General features: G+C 39.3%; 1 protein-coding gene across 3 annotated transcripts in view; it reads right to left on the bottom strand.

Moving 5' to 3' along the window:
- The window catches only part of rab6ba (RAB6B, member RAS oncogene family a), a 58,316-nt gene extending 36,128 nt beyond the window's left edge, over positions 1–22,188 (bottom strand). For all 3 annotated transcript variants that reach the window (XM_028587307.1, XM_028587308.1, XM_028587309.1), the window contains exon 1: positions 21,954–22,188. In XM_028587307.1, coding sequence (XP_028443108.1) covers positions 21,954–22,023 — 70 coding nt within the window. In that variant the 5' untranslated portion in view covers positions 22,024–22,188. The remainder of the gene's footprint in view (positions 1–21,953) is intronic.
- Positions 22,189–22,454: the final 266 nt, after the last annotated feature.

The following is a 22,454-nucleotide window of genomic DNA, read 5'->3' as shown; positions in this document are numbered from 1 at the left end:
AACGTGGGGAAAATTCTACAACAGGTAGCAGTCAGTCATCATAAGCCGGTCACAATGTTTACCAGTTTACCAGTAAACGCAACATTATGTCCAGTATGTTTTGTTTTTCAGCAGTGACCATAGTGCTAGTTTGTGTCTGTTAGCTCATAGCTTTAGCAGCAGACTGTTTGACATCCCATTGTTGGAAATACAGTCACACTACACCGTTTAGCTGTCAGCTTTTTAGCTGTGTTTAATCCAGTTACTACTGTAACTGAAATGGCATACTGCTTCACAGTATCCTTCAATAAAGGAGGAATGTAGCACAGTATGGATGTATTAACAGGAATGTAGCACAATATGGATGTAAAAGCAGTTATAATTAGCCTATGTGACAATAAAATTTGTTTTGCTAAATCAACAAATAATTGTGATAATTAATCGTGATCTCAATATTGATCAAAAATAATCGTGATTATCATTTTGGCCATAATCGTGCAGCCCTAGTTAGCATATCATTAGCTAACTACATTATTATGAATTATGTTGACATAACCACTGTGCTCCTACTAACCTCGCAGTATATACCGTGCAATGGTAGAAATGTGTAACTGGAGACTATTCAGTTTACTGAGAACTGTTTGCCTGGGGCATACGCTCCAAGTCACAGGTTTTTAAATTGCTTTTCTCGACTCTAGTAAAGTTTTCCAAATATAAAAAGTCCATGACTGCCCCAATCACGTTGCCAGCTGCCTGGTTACGGAATTTGGGCAGACATGGAGGAAAGTGAAGTTGTAAATAGAGAACAGGAGGCATCCCAACCTTTAAAAAAATAAAACTTGAACATATTGTTACAATTTGTATTTAAGCTGAAGTTACATGATTACCAGACATTTGCACATTGAAAATCATCAATTGCAGCTCTACACATTGACAATATTGACTTATAGTATGAGATTTAGTTACTATTTATATACTATTTATATTTTATATACCACCGTGAATATTTGTTCGGTACAGCATGCCTTCACATCAGTGGTTGTTAGGACAGGTCACATTAGAATGGAGAGTTTGATCCAACGTCCTTGTTGCTGACTCATCCTCGGAGGAGGACACTAGGCAACATGAGACAGCACTCTTCAGTCACTACTGAAAGAAGAAAATCTGAAGAGACACCCACATTCCTTCCCCAGAGAGGGAGACTAGCATAATTTGATTTCACTTGGAAGTATGTATAAAACAGTACAATGATGCACATTGAATTACATAGCTAAGTACTACAGGGAAACATTAACATGCCCTTTAATGTCCTGATCCAACCTACAGTATTCTCAAAATCTTAAAAGGCTGAACTGAGTGTGGTATTCAGTTTTTTTTCTGTCAATATCTTAAGATCTAACTCCAGGTCTGTTTGTGTGAATTTATTTACTGGGGTGAAAGCAAGAAGGTTGGTTACGCTTGTGGCTGCAATAATTTAGTGAATTTTCTGCTAGAAGAGAAATGATTAGCAAGGCAGATTTTTGATTACATTTCAGAATTATCTCTGCATTTCTGAACATTTCCCCTTAATAAGCTTTATATCCTTTTTGCCTTTAATACTGAACACTATTTCAGAGATTATGATGGGATGCAAATGATAAGCTTTAGTCAGACATAAAAGTAAAATGCGAAGCAGCAGCAGCAATATCCTCTTTTCATTTAGGTCGTAATAGAGGTGTGTTCTCACAGGGCATTGGGTTTACAGAGAAAACTGGAGCTTATTCAATTTCAAAGGGAAGGAAACATTAAACTACAGGAAGCTAAGATTAATGAGTGTTAAAATGGACTAATACCATCTTTTAATGAAACAGATTGTACAAAAACAATGTCCTATAATCCACATATTAAGTAAGTTAAGTAAGTTTAGTGAGTACTCATCACAAACATGAAAAAGGTAGATAAAAAAGGTTGGTTGGTTTGGTACTAAACTACATAATGGTACATATCCCCTTCGGTGTGAAAGCAATGATGCAACATTTATTGATAGCACCCAGTTTTGTGATTCCAGGCCATCTGTGCAAATGTCTGATCTGGACATTTAGGTTATTCAAACTAGCTTTTTCGTCAATGGGTTAGGGTTAGGGTTAGGGTTACCTTCACACTTTAATTAAAGTGTACAAGTTCTTCTTGTGCAAATGGCCCCATTAATGACAGGAGAAAGCTATCCACAATTCACAACATGTCTTCTGAAAACAGCAGACTAATTCACCCAAACCGTCTACATGTAGCACTCATCAGCCAAGCTAACCTGCGCCTGTTAATAAAGACCCAGTGGGCTTATTTTAACAACAGCTCATTCAAGTCCTGATCTGCTACTGGACTCAAAGGAGGAGCTCAAAATGAGTATGCTAATGTGTTCCTCTTTTGTTAACGTAATTAGTGACTGTCTGTGGAGGGCCGGGACACTACATGGTTTGTTGTGATTTCTTGATAATGTCCCTATTAAGATCCCTGCCTTGAACAACATGACCCCTATTCAATTTTACCTGCTTTTGCTGCAAGTCTACATTGTAGTGCTGGAACAGCATATCGTTTTATTTAAATGGCTGTGGTAACTTTAGAGAAGTTTTTCTTTTCTATTATGTAGCTGCAGTAGGGGTTAGAGAGGATGAATTCATGAGGTTACATAAGGCATTTAAATCTTTAACATCCTAGTGCAGCGATGTATGTGAACTCAACGACATCATATTCCATTAAGACCTGCAGTTAGAAGAAGTCCACATGCTGGCATGAAAAATAGACAGCACCATCTGATGGGATTGTCTAATGTTAGGAGACATTAAGACTTGTATGACTAATACTGTTTGTGTTATATGCAAATGTAGTTGCATTGGGGAAAAAAAAAGTTTGAAAAGCCCCATCATAGAACATCTTCAACATGTTGAAAGGATTGCTCCAGCGATGTAGTATTGCACAGACTATATTGTATTGAGACAGACTTTTTTTTTTAAATTGTCGAAATCAAAGCAGCACAGGCAAGGATATCCTGACGTTAAGTCCCTAGTATAGGTCAAGCTCCAAAAACAGCAACAATGCAACTCATTGGCACCTTTTATTATATCTTATACACCTGTAAAATGCCTTCATCCTTTAAACTCCATGGCCCCAGTTTACAACACAGGTTTTCTGTCAAATATTTGATAGTCTCAAGCCTAAATGCCTGCACACCCCAGGAACGATAACAGCTAAATTTCAGAGCAAAATCTATTAATTCCAATGGAATCTTGGCAATCAGAGGATCCACTCGAGGATGCAAAATTAGCCTGCTTAAATGTTCTGCATACCGTTGAACTTTGGGGAATTTGACACGTAAATGTGTGCTGTTGACCAACAGCAAGCTGTCTTTGCAGTGCTGAGCTTTTAGTGGAAGGAGAGCAGGAGAGCCAAATTTACTAACCGTTAGCAAACTTGTTAGCTACCTCCTCAATTATTTGTCATAGAACTATATAAATACAATGTACTTTTCTTGAACTATAATACCACACTTTGTAAGCTATCAGTTATGCAGTCGTCTTATACAGCTTAATAAATAGTAACAGATAGGGCAAACCTGCGTGGTGGTTTTCCAATTATAGGCATGGTTTTAATGAAGTCTCTACTTGGTGTGATGCTTCAAAGACTTAGTGGAGTGAGTTAGCAACATGAGGGCCAATTAACGGAGAGGACCGAGCACCTGCTGCTGCACAACCTGCACATTCACCAGCAGGGTTCTGCTGAGCACAGTCAGCAGACACCTAATCAAGGCATCCCTTAAGAGATCAAAATGCAATTTTACGGCATGTTAAAGGCCCTGCACAGTTGGGCTAACATTAAACTCTGCCATTTTTGAACTATGCAACCATAAAATGAGTTAGTTAAGGAATCTCTCACCTTTACACCTACATAATCAGTGACAAAAAAAACAAACGTGTAAATATGCTAGAACGAAATTGATAAATACCTACGAGATATCACAAGAACTGGAGATAATTGTATTGAATGGATGTGATTGAAATAGAAAATCAAGACCTTAGTTTTTTTTTCCAGACTTATCAGGAAATGTGCAAATAGGATTTACAGGAGGGTCTAAAATAAACTTTAGAACTTTTTCCAAGGGAAGTTTAAGATTGGGATGTTTCTTTCCTTAAGGACTAGTCCTGCAAACACACACACCCACACACACCCACACACACACACAATTCCCCTGTAAATACCAAGGTGCCCTTAAGCAAGGCACCGACCCCCAAAACTGCTCCACGAGTGCGGTGCCATGACCCTGCGCGACCCTCTGAATCACGTGCGTTTATGAAGAGTGCTACGTATAAGACACACTCCAACTACCAATTACATGTACTTTGTGGATTGACAAATGAAGCTCTCTCTTAAATAAACTTCCATATACCACTTCTTGCGGAGCTCTATAAAGCCGAAAACAAACTAAGTTGTCCATCCAGCCCTGCAGCTGTGTGCCAAGCAGCCAGGTAAAACGCTGATCACCTGGCGGCAGGCTTCACGGAATACCCTTGAGGACTTGGCAGCCAATCAGAGCATGGCAGTGCTTTCTGCAGGCCCGACTCCCACTCACAAGGAGATGGATAAAAATAAAACAGTATGTGTCATGCCTTGCCTTTGCACGACACCGGGATGAGAGCTAGGCACATTGGAGAGAGGCAGATATCTAATATTTATCAATGAGTGAAGAAACAGAGAAAAGTAAGTGGTTATTCATGATTGTCCTTGCTGAGGAAGGAGAGCACAGAGACCTGGAGAAGATACAGAACAGTGGGAGAGATATAGACTCTTTTATCTGTGTACTTGTTTATTCATAGTCACAGCAGCTGGCATACAGAACCCATAGGAGAAAGACAAACAGCAGTTGGCCTCCAAATGAATTTCCTTCAGTCTATGTTAACGAATAACACACACATAAAAAAAATCAAAAAAGGAACTGCCACCCCTTTCTCGCTGTAGCGAGTAAACACAGGACTTTCACCCAGGAGACCGGAGATAGTGTACCACGTGTCATGTTATCTAAACTCAACTGTAGCTTTCTTCTTTCCCTAAAACCAACCCGTGCGCTGTATACAGCTCTCAAAATGTGTGCAGATAACACGCCACTTGGCTTTAGAAAGTGGCATGTATGTTTACGCAATAACACGGCACTTTTAGAAAGTGACATGTATGTTTACTAGGCCTGCCCTGTAGCAATGCGTCAATGACGTTGACGTCAAATTTTTGCGTCAACGCTTCGGCACAGCTCGCCACACACACGTGGGAGACCAAAACATTGCAGAATGGAATCTAATGTTGGCTTGAATCGTAGCTAGCTTACGGCTGCAGAACACAGCTATCTATAGTAGCTAACGTTAGCTACTAACCTAGCACGAACAAACTGCACAGAGAGGTAAGATGTGTTGGTTAGCCTTGCATCAACGTGCACAGCTGCTAGATCTAGCTAACGGTAGCAAACAGACTGCAGTAGCTTTGTACAGGAGAGATTTATGTTGGGACTGTAAAACTGAAAACAGGAATTTTATATTGTGTTAAACACTCTCAGGAATGTCTATACTGCACTGCACGGTACTTTTTTGCACTACAACTTATTAATTTTTTTGAGTTATGAGAGGGTTATGTTTGTACTGTAAAAGAGTAAAAAGGCTGGCCTTTCATTTTGTATAACAGTAAAATAATTGTATTTATTTAATTTTGTGTAAAGCAGAAGATTGTTTGCTGTGCAAAACTGTTTAATAAAGTATATTAAGATTTCTTTTGGTATTTATTTGATCCATTATGGTTTTTATTAATTGAGCAACAAAAAAATAAACGTTAGATTAATTGTCCAATTAGTCGTTAGATTTGTCGACTAATCGATAAAATAATCACCCGTTTAATCGTTTAATAAATAATCGTTTACCCCCAGCCCTAATGTTTACGTCCGCTATATACAGTGTAGACATACATGCAGATAGCTCAAAATGCGTACAGATAACACGCCACTTGGCTTAAGAAAGTGGGTGTGTATGTTTACGCAAAGTCATGATATCACGTTGGAATCAGCATCATGTCATATTTTACTTCACCCAAAGCATCATTGGAAGATGTTTATAACAATGTTACAACAAAAGTCTTAACATTGTTGGGTTCCAGGACCTACCTCCAATGAGAGAATAATTCAAGATCTTGCAATTTTCATACCAGCAAATCCCAAAACTGAGCAATGATGAGCTGGATTCAACAATAATAGATAGATGTGAGGCTGCCAAACTGTGGGACCCAGCTTCTTCCCCACATACCTAGAATAATGTGTGAATTAAGCAAACACATAACTGGTAACTGGTAAGAGTAAGTTCTTTGCAGCTATACATTTATGTGACTAAAATGTAGAATTATCCAGCTTTGTCTGCATTTTGTCTGTCTGGAAGGAAACTATGACATCCTGCCTCTTGCTTGTAACCTTTACATTTCGTGACATTGTTAAAATAATGAAGCTCCATTGGCCAGGTATGTTAAGCCTAGCTCTCTCCTGCATGGTTATGCATTTGTGGATCTGCTTCTTTTTTTTTTTTTTTATTGCAAAGTTTAACCATAATAATAGTGTGAAATCAATTTTTACTGTCGCTGTTATTTAAAGTAGGCCGATAAATGTCTATGGAGGGTTGCCGTGAAAAGATACAGGCACACAAATAGTGTGTCAATTGGTAGTTGAGTTACCCGACAATAGGGGGCTAAAGCCGGGGTTATATGCTAATATGGCACCAGTGCCAAACGACCGGTCTCTACCGGACGGAATAGCAAAAGGGAGTTCAGTGCCTCATTTCGGTGACTTTTTAATGCCTGCGCTGCTCTCTGATGCTCCGAAACAGACGTAGAGGCAACAGAGGCATCGCTGCTTGTGATGATAGTTAACACTAACGTTACACTTAGCAGCAGGTAATATTAGTGGTTAAAATGTTGACAGCTAAACGGCGGTCATGGACTGAAGAAAATTTGCAATATGAACCAGGACACATCCATACCAATTCCTCTGAATAATGTATGAACATGCTTTCAAACTCAACAATGGCTGAGTCTCCCGTGCACACATAAAGCACTCAGAAAGCCATTTTAGCCCTTATGCTGGGGCTGTCCAATGAGACATTTGATGTTACTAAAAGGAATAGTAACACACACGCACACACACAATTACATACTCACCAAGGTGTGACACCAGCTTTAATATATGACTCTTGTGGTGTTTGTGATTGCCTTGGGAAAGGAGATAGAAGTCATATGTCTACTGTTTGAGGCCAGAGGGCTTGAGACAGACCAAGCTGACGTTTTAATGTTTAAATTAGATTCCATTCTCACGGGGCAGAGGCCAGTTGGAGAAATTAAGACAGCATCCTCTCAGAAAAAGAGGACACCGCTTTCAGTTCCAGTCTTACAGTATGTTATACTTGTAATATTCTCAGATATGCTCTATGTTCTCAGTGTTGACTACAGCAGTGGGGTTATCAAAGTAAATATATAAAACTGAAATATGCATTGCATCAAAAATCTGATTAGAGAAATTACAAACAGGTGCTGAAAGTGTTCAATACACTAGGGTTGGGTATGGAGCTAAATCGGGGCCAAATGTTTTGTTCATTTGAAAAAAATATATATAGTTGAAAAAATAAAGCTTGAAATTGAAAATTTAAGTTTTGGTCAAAACTTGGAAACAATAAAACCATGTATTTGAACTAAAAATAAGTGTACCAATTTTTCTTTCAGTTTGAATAAAATATAGATTCAATTCTGGAATTATTTTGAATAAATTATAAATTTTCATTTTTCACTTTTATGTTTGTTTTCAGTTCCACATTTCATGTTTTCAGATTCAAAAGTTATTTTTTTTACGGCTTCAAATCTTTTTTTTTCGGTTTCAGATCTGTTTTTCACTTTCAGATTTTTTTTTCGGTTTGAGACTTTTGGCCCTGATTTGGCGTGGGGGCGTGGCTTCAACTCAGAGGGGCGTGGCATTATGAGTGACAGCCTATCAAAGAAGGCAGAAGACTCCTCTGTCATGTTGACTTCAGGAAATGGTGTTACTGTGAGAACTATGACTGAATGCTTTCTATCCACTATATACATGTGATGTTTACTTAAACTGATGCCAGTGACAAAGTTCCATTTAAAAAAATGTTTTGGACAACAAATGGTACCAATTACACTATAAGAGCAATACACTGTGCCAGATTGTGCAGTTCAGCAGGAACAATGACTTCTCCCACTTCCATGTATGACTTATAGCACCACAGTATTCACTGGCACCAGCCCACAGGTAGGACATGTGAAAGATATTAGCATTTTTGAATAGATACTTTGCGACGTTATCCCCTCAGTGGCATTTTTTTTTGTGATTAACACATAAAAGGAAAATAGGTGGACAGCTGGACAAAGCTGGCAATCAAGCATCGCTAGCACTAAAGTTAGCATTAACTAACGTTAGCTTCACACTAGCTGGTGTTTTTACACTAATTTCAGTGTCCAGCTCAAGTTTTTTTTACTTTAACGTGTATTGGTCTTTGTTAACCTCGGTTTGTCAGAATGACCATAACTTGACACTGGCTGCAGTGAAGAAGGTCTCCTTTTATAGAGTAGACAAATATGACTTTACATTAATGCTCTGGCCTGATAAATTCGTTTTACACTATAACGTTACATGTAACAGCATGACAGTTATGCCTTACAAAATATGCCAAGTGGGCAAACTTTGAAGGCTTCTACCACAGCCTAACTTAAGTATCAGAATACACTAACTTGTCTTTTTGTATTTGTATGTCTTACTGTCTGTTTTCTGGACCGTGTGTGTCCGTAATAAAAGCTTTGATTGACTGATTGATTAACAAAGCGGACCAGGACAAGTTATGTTGTTTAAACTAACCATGAAAAGGTAACACTAGCAATGTTAGTTATCTATAATGTTTTACATTTATAAGGCTGTACGGCTGCAGGCAGCCACTGTCGAGTTATGGTCATTGTGACAAACAGAGGTTAACAAAGACCACTACACGTTAAAGTCAAAAAACTTGAGCTGGACACTAAAATTGGTGTAAAAACACCAGCTAGTGTGAAGCTAACGTTAATTAATGCTAACTTTTGTTCTAGCGATGCTTCATCTCCAGCTGTCCACCTATTTTCCCTTTATGTGTTAATGACAAAAAAAATGCCACTGCGGGGATAATGTCCGAAAGTATCTATTCAAAAAGGCTAATATCTTTCACATGTCTTACCTGTGGGCTGCGCCAGCAGGTTGCCTTGGCGGAGCGGACGCTATGCTGACTGCCGAGTGAATACTGTGGTGCTACATTCAAGGTCATAATGGAAGTGGGAGAAGTCATTGTTCCTGCCGAACTGCACAATCAGTTTATTGCTCTTATAGTGTAATTGGTACCATTTGTTGTCCAATACAATTTTTTAAATGGAACTTTGTCACTTGCATCAGTTTATTAAGTAAACATCACATGTATATAGTGGATAGAAAGCATTCAGTCATAGTTCTCACAGTAACACCATTTCCTGAAGTCAACATGACAGAGGAGTCTTCTGCCTTCGTTGTTAGGCTGTCACTCATAATACCACGCCCCTCTGAGTTGAAGCCACGCCCCCACGCAAAATCAGGGCCAAAAGTCTGAAACCGAAAAAAAATTATCTGAAAGTGAAAAACAGATATGAAAACGAAAAAAAAAGATTTGAAACGAAAAAAAAAAAGATTTGAAGGCGTAAAAAAAATAAGTTTTGAATCTGAAAACATGAAATGTGGAACTGAAAACAAATATTAAAGTGAAAAATGAAAATTTATAATTTATTCAAAATAATTCCAGAATTGAATCTATATTTTATTCAAACTGAAAGAAAAATTGGTACACTTATTTTAAGTTTGAATACATGGTTTTATTTTTTCCAAGTTTTGACCAAAACTTAAATTTTCAATTTCAAGCTTTATTTTTTCAACTATATACATTTTTTTCAAATGAACAAAACATTTGGCCCTGATTTAGCTCCATAGTTGGGTACCGAACCCACAAACACGCACGCACGCGCACACACACGATATTAATGGCGAGGTGAAAGCGGTCGCGGTGCTGTTGACGTTACACTTCCTGAATCATCCTGAATGAGACAAGCAGGCACAACAATGGTTTCTGGCGCCCTGGTGACTGACTGACAGGCTGAGGTTGTAAGGCAAGGCAACTTTATTTCTACAGCACCTTTCAGCAACAAGGCAATTCAATGTGCTTTACATAAAACATTAAAGAGCAATTAAAAACGGTCATGATGAAAATAAAACAGGCTAAAAAAAGAATAATATACAAATACAAGAATACAAGTTTAATAATTATTCAATTTAATAGGTTGTAGGGAGGAGAGAGGGAGGGGTTTATTTTTATTTAATTTCTGTCAGTGTAAAATATACTGAATAAATAACAGAATGTTCGGATAAATAGGTTTGGAATTATTTTTACAACTGAAATTTTTTTGTTGTAACAGACCGAGGGGAAAGTACCGAAAAAAGTACCGTTGGATACCGGAACTGAATTTGAGGTACCGGTATCGATACAGGTATTTGTTCAGATGCGAAAGGTACCCAACACCACAATACACACTGTTGAATATGTTGTGCCAAGCTCTCATCATCCACGGCTCGGGGAAGAAGTGCTATTTCACACAGCAAATGCTAAATATCTAATACATGTGAAGTATTGTTTACGCTAGCAAGTAAATTGAGATGACATAGGTCACGATCCTGGTGGTTACCAACTCGGCTAACAATTTCCTGGGGGAAACCCTGTGATCAGTATTTCTACACTTTACGACTAGTAAATATTAATAATAGGCTGAATTTGAGCATTAAATATTAAAATATATTTAGAATATTAAAAAATATTGACAGCTCTACTAGTTATTACCAGTGAAGAAAAACACAAAATGAAAATTGTTAATTTTAAGTCAATCAATTCAATTACACATGTGAATATCCCAGTAATTTATATATGGTCAAAATGATCGACTGGGACTTATAGTGAAGTGTAGTATAATCAAGTTTAGCAGAAAAGAGTTATGACATATTTGTACATCGGCATGGAACCAGCAGTCTCTAACAAAATATAGTTGTGATATTTGTATGGAGCAGTCACGATGGGCCCAGCAAAGAGATGCTGCCTCAAGGCTGATCTCACGCTATGAAATTGTAGCTTGTTTGCCTTTGGATCTTTGTTCCACAGCAGAAACAAAACTAGCACTGTAACCATTGTGTTTGGAATCAAAGCTTGCCTTTGCTCCAAGGCTAAAATATCCCACAGCTACAGGAATGTGTGGGACAAAGTACTCATCTAAACAGGCATCAACTTCTAAAGAATTATTCAGCTTCTGGGAAGAAAAAAAATAAACTAAAGATTGAAACAGGGCCTGGAGATGACTTCCTGTCCATCAAAGGATGCTGACAGGATAAGCAGTAAAAAAAAAAAAAAAAGTCTGTGGAAAGACAGAAATACATATGATTAAAAAGAACAAAATCTAATGTAACCCCACAAAAATAGCCGTCACTAAATACACTGACATCGTGAGCAGTCCTACAATGCTGCAGTCCCACGGCATCTCTGCCACCTGTCTGGTAGTGATTCATTTCTGAGATAAAACCCTCCCTACTATGGTAAACTGAAGTGATGAATGTTCAGCTTCCCTTCACTCCATAAATCCCAGCAGGACCTTCTGCATGGTACTCACAATGGAATCTCAATGAGACAATATATTCTTACGGTCACATCTACGGCACTGAACAGTGCACATTCAAAACATTAACTAACTAATATCATCTTGACACAACTCATCAATAAATAAAAACACAGCTAAACATCCATTTCAAGACTACAGCAGGCTGGATGCAGGCTAAAGCAGCCCCGTGATGAGGGCTCATCTGGGGAAAGGGTAAACACTGACGGAGACCTGCTGAACTCAGTCAAGTGTCACATCCCATGCTGGGTAAATGACAGCCTTCCTGCACAGCGGGGATTTTATTCACAGAGCCGTTCTATTTGAGCAAGGGGGATTATGTTTAAGTGGCTCTCTCTCTCTCTCTCTCTCTCTCTCTCTCTCTCTCTCTCTCTCTCTCTCTCTCTCTCTCTCTCTCTCTCTCTCTCTCTCTCTCTCTCTCTCTCTCTCTCTCTCTCTCTCTCTCGAAAGAGCTCACATTAAGCAAGAGCCCAATCTATTTCAAAGACACAATTTAGAGAGAATGGTCTGCAGTAGTCTCTGCAGCTGAAAGATATGAGGGACTTTAAAAATCTGTTCCTGAAGTTTTTCCTCTAACAAGCAGGGTAAGAAGTTACAAGTGTAATAAGACCAGTACCCACTTTTTAACTATATTATTCTTGCTCTTTGTAAAACTGTGTCATCAGATATTGCTTCCAAAATCTTTTCACTGGCACACAAGCGGGTGGAACTGAATCAGACAGTTTCTCTACATCACTGCATGGGCAGCAGACAGATTTGAAATCCTATTTTATTGTGGGCAGCGTGTATAACTGAGGCTATGCTCTCCCGCGGGCCTTTGGGAACACGCCCACTCAGCTGTGCAGCATATGTATAGCGCTACCGTCTCTCTGCTTGGTATTCCTTGGCTGCAGACCAGTTCTTGCAGAATTGAAATCCCCTCTTAATAAGTAAGAAAATGTTAAGTTTTATTATAAAAAAGTACTTACAGTGATCAATATTATTTTTAGGCCCCTCAATTTTTCTGAAAATCTTCAAGGATGTGCTCTATACGCACTGTGAAATGTGTCGCAACAGAAGATTTAGCAGATGAGGATTAAGGTTCTCATCTTGTCCCAAATGAAGTGCAACAATATGAATGTTGAAACAAAGCTAATAGTCCACAGCCATGCTAGCTTCTCTGTGAGGTTGTACTTAGGCACAGCACTGCTTCAAGCTAAATGAAAAAGTCAATGCTTTTCAACTGTCTGAGGCAAGTCATCCAGTGGAGATTTACCCACGGATACGGAGCCATTCGTCTGCATGTATGGCAGTACACAGAAAATCAGCAAACTTTCCCTTACGTTACAAGTTAGCTCGGTTGGCAGAGTGCTGAACAAGAGTTTTTTTTGGCGACCAAAATGTTCCAATTAACTTAGATTAAATGAAAACACAAAATGAGAGGGTCAATGTTTAAGACGAAAACGTGGACAACATCCAAAAACATGTTCACAGCTATTTTATTGTACACAGTGTCATGGTTAGCATTGCTAAGCCTCTGTCCTAATTGACAGGTCAGCGGTTTTAACCATAATTTACAAATTAATATCATGCTGTATTAAAGACTTGAAACTAGCGATTGAGACCATAAACTCTTTATGAAAATGTTAATTAAGGTAATAAATCAAGTGAGAAATTGTGCTTTGTTTATTTTTGTACTACAGTATATTTTTGGGTTGGCTTTTTGACACGCTCGCTGCCACACCACCACCACCACCTCCCACTCCCCTCAACCTTGCCAACCGAACCAACTTACTCCTTGTCCATAAGATTCATCTTCAACTTCTTATTTTTTTTTATTAACCTTTATTTAACCAGGAAGCGACTCATTGAGATTAAAAATCTCTTTTTCAAGAGTGTCCTTGCAAAGGCAGGCAACAGTACAATCACACACACAGTACATGCAAATACAAAATACACAAAAACACTAAAAACATAAAAACAGCAAATCCTTCAAAGTCAACCAGAATCCTAAACACATCAGGTAAAACATCTACAGCCAGATGTGGCTGCCTCCAAGTCAAACAACATCCTCATAAAAGCGACCAATGAGACTAGTTCAGTAAGTTTCATGGATTTCTGTAACTTGCTAGTCTTTCCATCCATGGCTTTGAGGCAACAACACATGTCTTGGAGCATGTGTGTTTTTTTTTGTGTGTCTTTAAAGTCTTTACCTGTTTTTGGCCATGCTCAAGGCATGCCATCTAGTCTCAGTCTGAGTCCAGATGAACTGAAAACCTAACAACCACGAGGTTTACCAGTTTTAAGTAAACGCAACATTTAGTCCCGTCTGTTTTGTTTTTCCGACAACAGCATCGACCAGTGCTAGTTTGTGTCTGTTAGCTCGTAGCTTTAGCGGCTGACTGTTGTACGTCCCGCTGTTGGAATACAGACACACTTTTACACTGTTTGGCTGTCAGCATTTTAACCATGTTTAATCAAGTAACTACTGTAGCTAACGGTAGGCTAACGTTACTGCTGCCAAGTGTAACGTGTTATTAGTGTTTACTAGCGTGACAAGCAGCGATGCCTTTGTTGCCTCTAACGTCTGTTTCGGAGCATCAGAGAGCAGCGCAGACATTTAAGTTACATCGTAATGAGGCACCGAAATCCGCGTTGATATTCCGTCCGGTAGATACCGGGCACCGGTGCCATATTAGCACCGGATTTTAACATGCGGCGTTAACGTGAACAGAAAATGACGTTGCCTGTATGTTTTCATGGCAAACACGTGTCTGGACCAAAGTGGTGGAGTGACTGAGCGGCCTTGCCATCCCTAGATGGCATGCCTTGAGCATGGCCAAAAACAGGTAAAGACAAAAAAAAAAAAAAACACACATGCTCCAAGACATGTGTGGTTGCCTCAAAGCCATGGATGGAAAGACTAGCCTGACACGTTGCTGGGACTGATGCCTTATGATCAATTACACACATTAGTGGGCAGCTGAGCCGATCAATAGCAGATCAAAGCTGTCAGGGAGTCGTTTCCCCTAATCCATCAGAGAAGAAGAACACTTGCCGGGAAGACAGAACATGATGTGAAATGAAAGAGATGACCAGTTATCTTTAGACACAGCTAGATTATCAAATGTTACAGCAGCAGAGATGTTGCTCAGGGAATGTAGGCTGGACTTCAATCTTCAAGTCTTCAAGTCAATATCGACAGGCTTTCTTTAATCCCTCATTCAAGGAAAATCCTTCAAGCTGAAGGTCTGGTAACTCTATTTTACTCCAAAGCTTGTTGGCTGTGTCATGGGATTCAGTTTAAGTGGAATGTGATGATGTTGGGACAGCCAGACCCCTAAAAGAACAGATATTATGAATTTAGAATTGAGATTCAAACCTGTACGTATTTAGCGGTAGCATCCTTTCACTTAATGAAAGGTTCCTCATTTGTGAAGGGGAGCTGATGAGGTTCAGCAGAAGAGAGCTTACCAGTCAGCCCTGTGAGTCATAGGCCCCACTTTGCTCCACCCTTCACCTGAGGCTCTCTACACAGCATGACATGCTCTGGCACAGAACAAGGACAGATTTAGTTTGAAATCATTATCAGGATATTGTGGTTTTGGTGTCTTCTAGAATTGAATTTGCCAAACCCCTATGGAAATGATGTTGCAATGTGTCGTTTCATGGGTGTGGCATCATATTATCCTGGTTCGTTTTCCACACAGCACCAAACCAAGCTTGTGTGTGGTACTGCAGCAGTGAAAACATGCATTTACTCGACTGCTCAAAATTACTTTCAAGCATGCACTTCAAACCCTTGTGTTTTCCTCCCGTCGACCATGCGCTTGTTGTACTCCCGGGTCAAAATTAACCCGGTCTGTTTTGCCAGTTTATAAAGCATGAAGTATAAATTATCACCCAATTCTGTGTTACATCTTCTTAGCCAACTTCTTTCCAACCTATTACCACTAGTTTTACACTTATTGTTTAATATATGGTCAAATAATCTCATTTATATAAAATAATTACCTAATTTCTGAGTCAAAAAAAACTGAAATTATGAATTATTTTATATATTATACATAAAATTCAATGAAAGTAGTGCTCATTAATTTTACTTGCGAAGAGCGTCATTGGGAACCATCCATGTTATTTTCAGTTAATTTGGTTGAAAGTAACCCATATTTCTGATAAAGAAACTTTGAAAACGGGTCAAATTTGACCTGACAACAACACAAGGGTTAAATTGTCACATTAATATTATACTTTATGGGTCAAATGTAAATATTTAAGTTTATAGCTGTCCATACAGTCAGTTAAGATTTCTAAATGGTGAAATGACATTTGCTCATTAAGCTGGAGGCATGTTACATAAGCCAAGGTCTAGGGCTGGGCGATATATCGATATAAAAAATATATCGATATATTTTTAAATGAGATATGGAATTAGACCATATCGCATATATCGATATAGTTCAAATGTGATCCTTGCTCCCATAGATATATACACAGATGTCGCCTTGAGGTTCTAAACATACGTCAAAACCGCCGCCATCTTGGAACAGGGGTCCGAAGCATTCAGATCAACGCTAAAGATGCCGGACTTTTGTACTGCTTAATTATGTTCGATAGAGGAAATGAAAAGAACAAACAGCAATGAATAACATTTAACAGGTGACAATGTGTTTTATGATTATGTATGCCGCCTTCGACCAGCAACCTGAGCTCCGGCGGCAGAGGGAGGCGGAGAGCTCCGTGGCCGGGCCGCAGCGTCTCTTCCCGGGAAAAACACAGCTTTGCCTCGCTGCTGCGCCGGGTCCCCGCTGATCCAGATCGGACCGCCAAAGACAGAGTGGTGATCGGTAGGATCTTACACGTAGTCCAGGACGACCTGTATGTCGATATCGGCGGAAAGTTCCACTAAGTTTGCGGCGGCAGGCGGACGGAGAGAAGCTACAGCGGGCAGCAGAGAGCGTCTGCGGCTGCAGGATCTGGAGCTCAGTGCCCGTTAAAATGACACGTAACGCATAAATACATACAGAAATAAATAGTGGAGGAATGAGCCTGGACATTTCAGTCTGTTTTAAACTTCACCTTGAAGCAGAAACTCTTAGTTCAGAAGGGTGAAGTTTCCATTTGGACTCAGATCTGTGAACCGATCATAATAAATATTCTTTGTATTAACACATTAATTAGTTTCTTTGTTTTGTAGTCGATAGTTCATCTTTTAGTTTACTTAAGTGGAAGCAGTATCAAGTGGAAGAATGGGACTATAAACCTAGGCTTACAGGCATGAGGCATTACATTTTGAACAAAGTAGATTATATTAATATCAAAAGCTTAATTGACCTTTGGAACGAATCACAAATATGGAGCTTTGATTTCAAAAAAGGTACTCCTGTTATACAGTATTTAGGTTTACATTTTATTATTTGAACAGCTGAGCATTTAATCATGAACCAGGTGAAGAAACCGGTTTATTATTTGATTTTGCAACTGTTTCTATGAAACTACTTGTGACATGTCATATTTGATTTTGGCTTTGACTGAACATTTGCTCTCACTTTGCGGAAAAAAATATCGGGATATATATCGTATATCGATATTCAGCCAAAATATATCGGGATATGACTTTTGGTCCATATCGCCCAGCCCTACCAAGGTCTAGATATCAGAGCAGGAGTGACAATTCAACACATTGCTAATGTTGGACTGGCATCTTTTTTTGCATTTGTGTGCAATATAAAAAAAAATGTATATCACAATGTTAAAACAAGATAAATATTGAGGACTACTTTATGGCCTGTGTTATAATGACATCATTATTTTGTTATTTTTCTAAGGTGTTGCACAGAGTTTCAAGTAGCTGGAACAGAAAAGACAAAACCATTTAAAACACACCAACCTACATAAAAAAAAAAAAAAAAAAAAAAAAAAACAATCACAGCAGTGATCTCAACACATTTTATCTCCAGCCTCCTCTAATTCACATCAGCAAGATATTTGTCTCAGTTTCTGGTAGGAAATACGTGTTACAATTATTGCAAATACATTATCTAAACATTATGCTCCGGATGCAGTTTTTAGACGTCAGTTTAAAATTAAACTTGCCTGTACTGAGCCAAACATATTACCAGATGACAATACATCCAATATAAACTGAAAGATTATGTTGCTGAACCTACTGAATTGGATGTGATGTACTTGGCTTCTATTTCCTACAGTATTTCTGCTTATCATACACTTTCGGTATTAAAAAGCTGCATGTTATTGATGTATGCATGTGTGGGTAAATATGTAGTATCTACATCTACATCTGTGCTTTCACAGCCTCAGCGAGGAAATGTGTTGGCTGCTCCCTGCCTGGGCAAGCCAAAACTCAGAGTTTTATTTGCTCAGAAAGCTTTCCCCTTGAGACACGGTGATTGATGCATTAGACAACCAACCAAACACTACTTTGAAGCATATTGGTCCAGTGATTCAGCAGAATTCTGAAGCCAGCTCTAGTGTCTGTGTGTGATGTCAATCTTTGTGCAGTGAAAGATGGAAGATGGCATTTTGATTCAGTGAGCAAGATCTCATGCCAGCCATGCGAATGCATCTACCAAATGTATTTCCATCTGTTTGTCTGAGGTGAAATGAAGCATGCAGCAGGGGATTACCTCCAAACAATTAGCTTTTACAAAGCACAATCCAATATTGCTCTTTTGAAAACGTGCCTATGGCAAAACTATAACCCAATAAATGCAGAGCTGTAATCTGAGGTGTTCTAACAATGACCTGGTGGATAGCTCTGAGGCTGGAATTTGAAAACGCTGTTTCCACCAGGAGCGTGGGCACACAGACTTGGAAACAGCTGATTGGCCTCTTTAAAGCCTTCCGCTTTGTCAAGGAAATCTTTAGCCAGTCTCCTTTGTACAGGCAGTGTAGAAAACACCCAAAGAAGTATGCAGGAGGAGAGACTTCCTGACAGCTCATTTAACATTCTGCCTGCTTCCACCCACTTAATCTGGAGCCCGCACCTCTCTGACGTTCACTGAGTCCTTTGTGAAAAACAGAACATCATGCTATCTTTCCCTTTATAGAGACATTTTTCAGACACTTCCACCATTATGTGTCTTCACTGTACACAGGAGATATCAACCCAGAAAAAACAAGTGGTCTTTTCACGGCAGCCTCTGTACTCGTGCTCCCGTTCCTAACATAGCCTACTTGAGTCCGGTCGTGTACATTAATAAATGATAGAGGCAGAGCTGACGGGATTCACGCCCGCCTGGGCACCAGCTGCACTTATAGCAGACATGTCAGAGAGAGACACAGCTCGACCGGAGACAACCCAATCAAACACGGGGCTGGCGCTGCCACTGTCTGGCTGAGCGCTGGTTGACAAATAAAAGTCTCCTTGCACTGATAACAGGCACACACTTCATTCCTCCAGACTGGCTGCAGACCTGTAGCCAGGGTCTCCAGTGGCTTAAGAGGTCAAGCCATTTTACCAAAGGCACTAAAAGAATGAGGCCAACCATTCATCTTACTTTCTAAAAGCCTACAAACCTCCGAGATTATATTAGGCCAAAGGTTTATCTTGCGGATAAAACTTTACAGCAGTTACCATAATTACCATGCGGTGGTGATGATGTCAGCAGTAATTATGGGAAATGCTGATTCGGTGATCATTAGAGCAATACACAAAGACACTCTGCAATTGTGTATGTGTGGCATAAAGTATGTCTCAACAGGACAAACAGACAATTGATAGATGTCCCCATACATTTTCTTTTGCCAATAAAAAAAAACAAATCCCACAAAAGGCCTTTTATAAGCGACGAGTCTAAGCTACAACAAAGACAAAAGGATATTGCACCATTATAGAATTTAATTAGTGGTCTACATTGCTTATGATGAAAAATAAGTCACTGATGAGAAATTTTCCTTTAATAATAATAATAATAATAATAATAATAATAATTCAGGCCTACTCTGTCAGTAACAACCAATGTACTGTATGTTCATATACACTAATCTGTAATTATTGTAGATATTACAGGCCACAGAATCCCCCACATTTACTGTATTGCTCACAAACCCTGCACAAAAAAAACCTGAAGAATAAGTAGACTTCCCCTGAGAGAAGGACAAGAAAGGGAGCTGCAGTAAACCTAAAAAGATTCATAAACTTTGTGTAACCTGAAGACCTGAAGCCTCTGTTTTTATATTACTACCAGTTGCTCATTCAGGATCTAAATGATAATAATGAGAGATTCATCTTGGTATTTGTAGTAAAATAAAGATTTACATAGCACACATACACTCAACAATTTGAAACAGCAGATAAATTAATTCTCATCCTCTGTGACATTCATTCCTGTAAACCTATAAATCCTTTTAAATACTTTACCTTTTGATGAATAAGACACGATGTCTGTTTATCTCTCAATCGGCCCAGTTTGGCCATTATTTAAAATGTCAAAACATTCAGCCAGCTGCGTGGTCTTGTTAATACAGTACACTCCCTGACATTATGTTTGTGCAGCCAAATCCCCTTTGGCTTGTTGCTTGGCACTTAATATCATAAAATTGCCCAAGAGTAAAGCCAACCAACAGGCCTATGTTTGTAACATATCTAATTTACTTTTATGTAGAGATGAAAGAACTGTGAAAAGATCAAGTTTCAATGCACTAAAATCTAGGTCTGTAGCTAGCCTAATGATTATGTTCCTTATTGATTACTAATTGTCTCTTTTTTTAAATAATTAGCTTTTTGAAAATAAAATTGAAAAATTTGAAAATAATGAACAATGACCATTACATCTTCCCAGAGCCCAGCGTCATGTCTTTAACAGTCCAAAACCCAAAGAGATTTCATTTATAATGATATAAAATCCTCTCATTAGAGAATCTGAAACCAGTGAATGATTGGTATTTTGTGACTTAAAATGATGATTTATCACGCATTGATTTTGTGTGTCTCGTTTCAGCACTACTCTTAACCATAAGCACTGTAGGGCATCATGCGTTGTCAGTATGCATTCTTAGGACTGCTTCAAATTCAGTTAAAGCATCTCAATGTTCCTTGTTAGGTATAGAGCCAATGCTTGGTTGTACAGATATTAGACAACACATATCCACTATAATTTCAGTATGATATAATAAGTAAGTTGCAAATGGAACAATATACTATGTAATGCATGACCCAACTATACTGGAAGATACATAGGACCCTTCGGAAGGACTGAACCATGACTAATGTGGTTCATTAGGCTGCTCAAGACCTCTCTGAATTACACAATAAACAACAGACCTGCCCTGTTCAGAAAGACCAAGTAACCAAAACCTAAAGATTCAAATCATGTCTCAGCCAGCTCAGTGTAACGTGGAAAACAATTGTGTTGCCACATTACAGCCTCTAAAGGGAGACGCTTTTGAATGTCTGAGGGGTGTGGGGGTGACTAAAGCTTGGGAAGGAGGCATAGATAAAAACAGATGAATCAGTCTCCACAAGATTTCACAATGGTGTCTTATTGTGTGTCATGCAGAGATTGTATATTCAAAGAATAATTTATGCAAAAACACAAACTTGGCCAGCCACAGCAGGCAGACTGGAACAACTCCAGGACAGAGACTGCAGCCACACAAGTTCTCTCATCACCAGTGACAACCTGGGTGTGTCTCAACACACACTAGTATCATCCACAGCATCCGAGCCGAGGCTGCACACTCTCGCTACATGCACATCTTCACTATCATTTACCGAGCATTACTCATTCAAAGCGATGCTGTATAAATCATAATAGCTAGTCCGGAATGTTTTAAACTAATAGCCAGCTTAAACGCTTTACAAGGCAGGCATGTAAGATTTATTAGAGCCTCTTTTAATTTTACTGTTAAACTTAGAGATTGCAGGCTACAATTCCCACTCCAGTCCATTGTGTGAAGCCTTACATGCTGGTAATTTGATTAAAATAATGCCCTCCCCTTCCCACTCTCACTCTCACTCTCACAAACTAAACACATAGCCTACATTTCACCAGTAAAGCCATGTTTTATCTCATCTTTCACTTAAACGCTACAACTCCAAAGAGACCGCCAGACCAGACCAGACCAGCTAGCTACATGTAACGTTACGTTTCTTCAACCAGATCAACTTGCTGACTGGCCAGCAGGTGCAACGGGTTCACTTGAGACACACACACACACGACCAGAAATGAACTTCTGGGGAGAATGAAACATGTCTTACCACTTTGCTCCCCCAGAAAGACGAGTTTGAATTTTCTTAAAGGGTTTCCAAAGTCACTGCCCACGGACATGTTGAGGAGGCAGAGGACAGTCTGAGTGTAGCCGTGTGTTCCCACTCGAGTTCGGTGTCGCTTGTTGAAGATGCTGGATAGAAAAGGTGCTAGTGCTGCTTTCCGTTCAGCAGGAACACACTGCTGCTGCACCGCTCCGTGACGCTGGGGTGATTTTTTTTTTTCCCTTTGCGCATGCGCGGCCTCTCCTCATTCTCCGCTGAACTGACAGCCGTAATATAAAATGACGTCATGTGAGCCGGAGGAGACAGGGAGGGTGCAGCTGGGCCCCAGTTTCATCTGTCTGGGCAACTTCTTCTATTGGTTCATCACGAATTATGAAGACATTGGTATACATTTGTGTACCAAAACATGCAGATGTGTGTGGCAAAAAACAAGGTCATATTTTACACTACTTAAACGGGTTTCCAGTGATTCAAAATTGCACTCCC

This window comes from Perca flavescens, chromosome 9 (genome assembly GCF_004354835.1).
Source record: "Perca flavescens isolate YP-PL-M2 chromosome 9, PFLA_1.0, whole genome shotgun sequence".
Lineage (NCBI taxonomy): Eukaryota > Metazoa > Chordata > Actinopteri > Perciformes > Percidae > Perca > Perca flavescens.
Note: the sequence above shows the minus strand (reverse complement) of the source record. Positions and strands in the feature narration are given on the sequence as shown.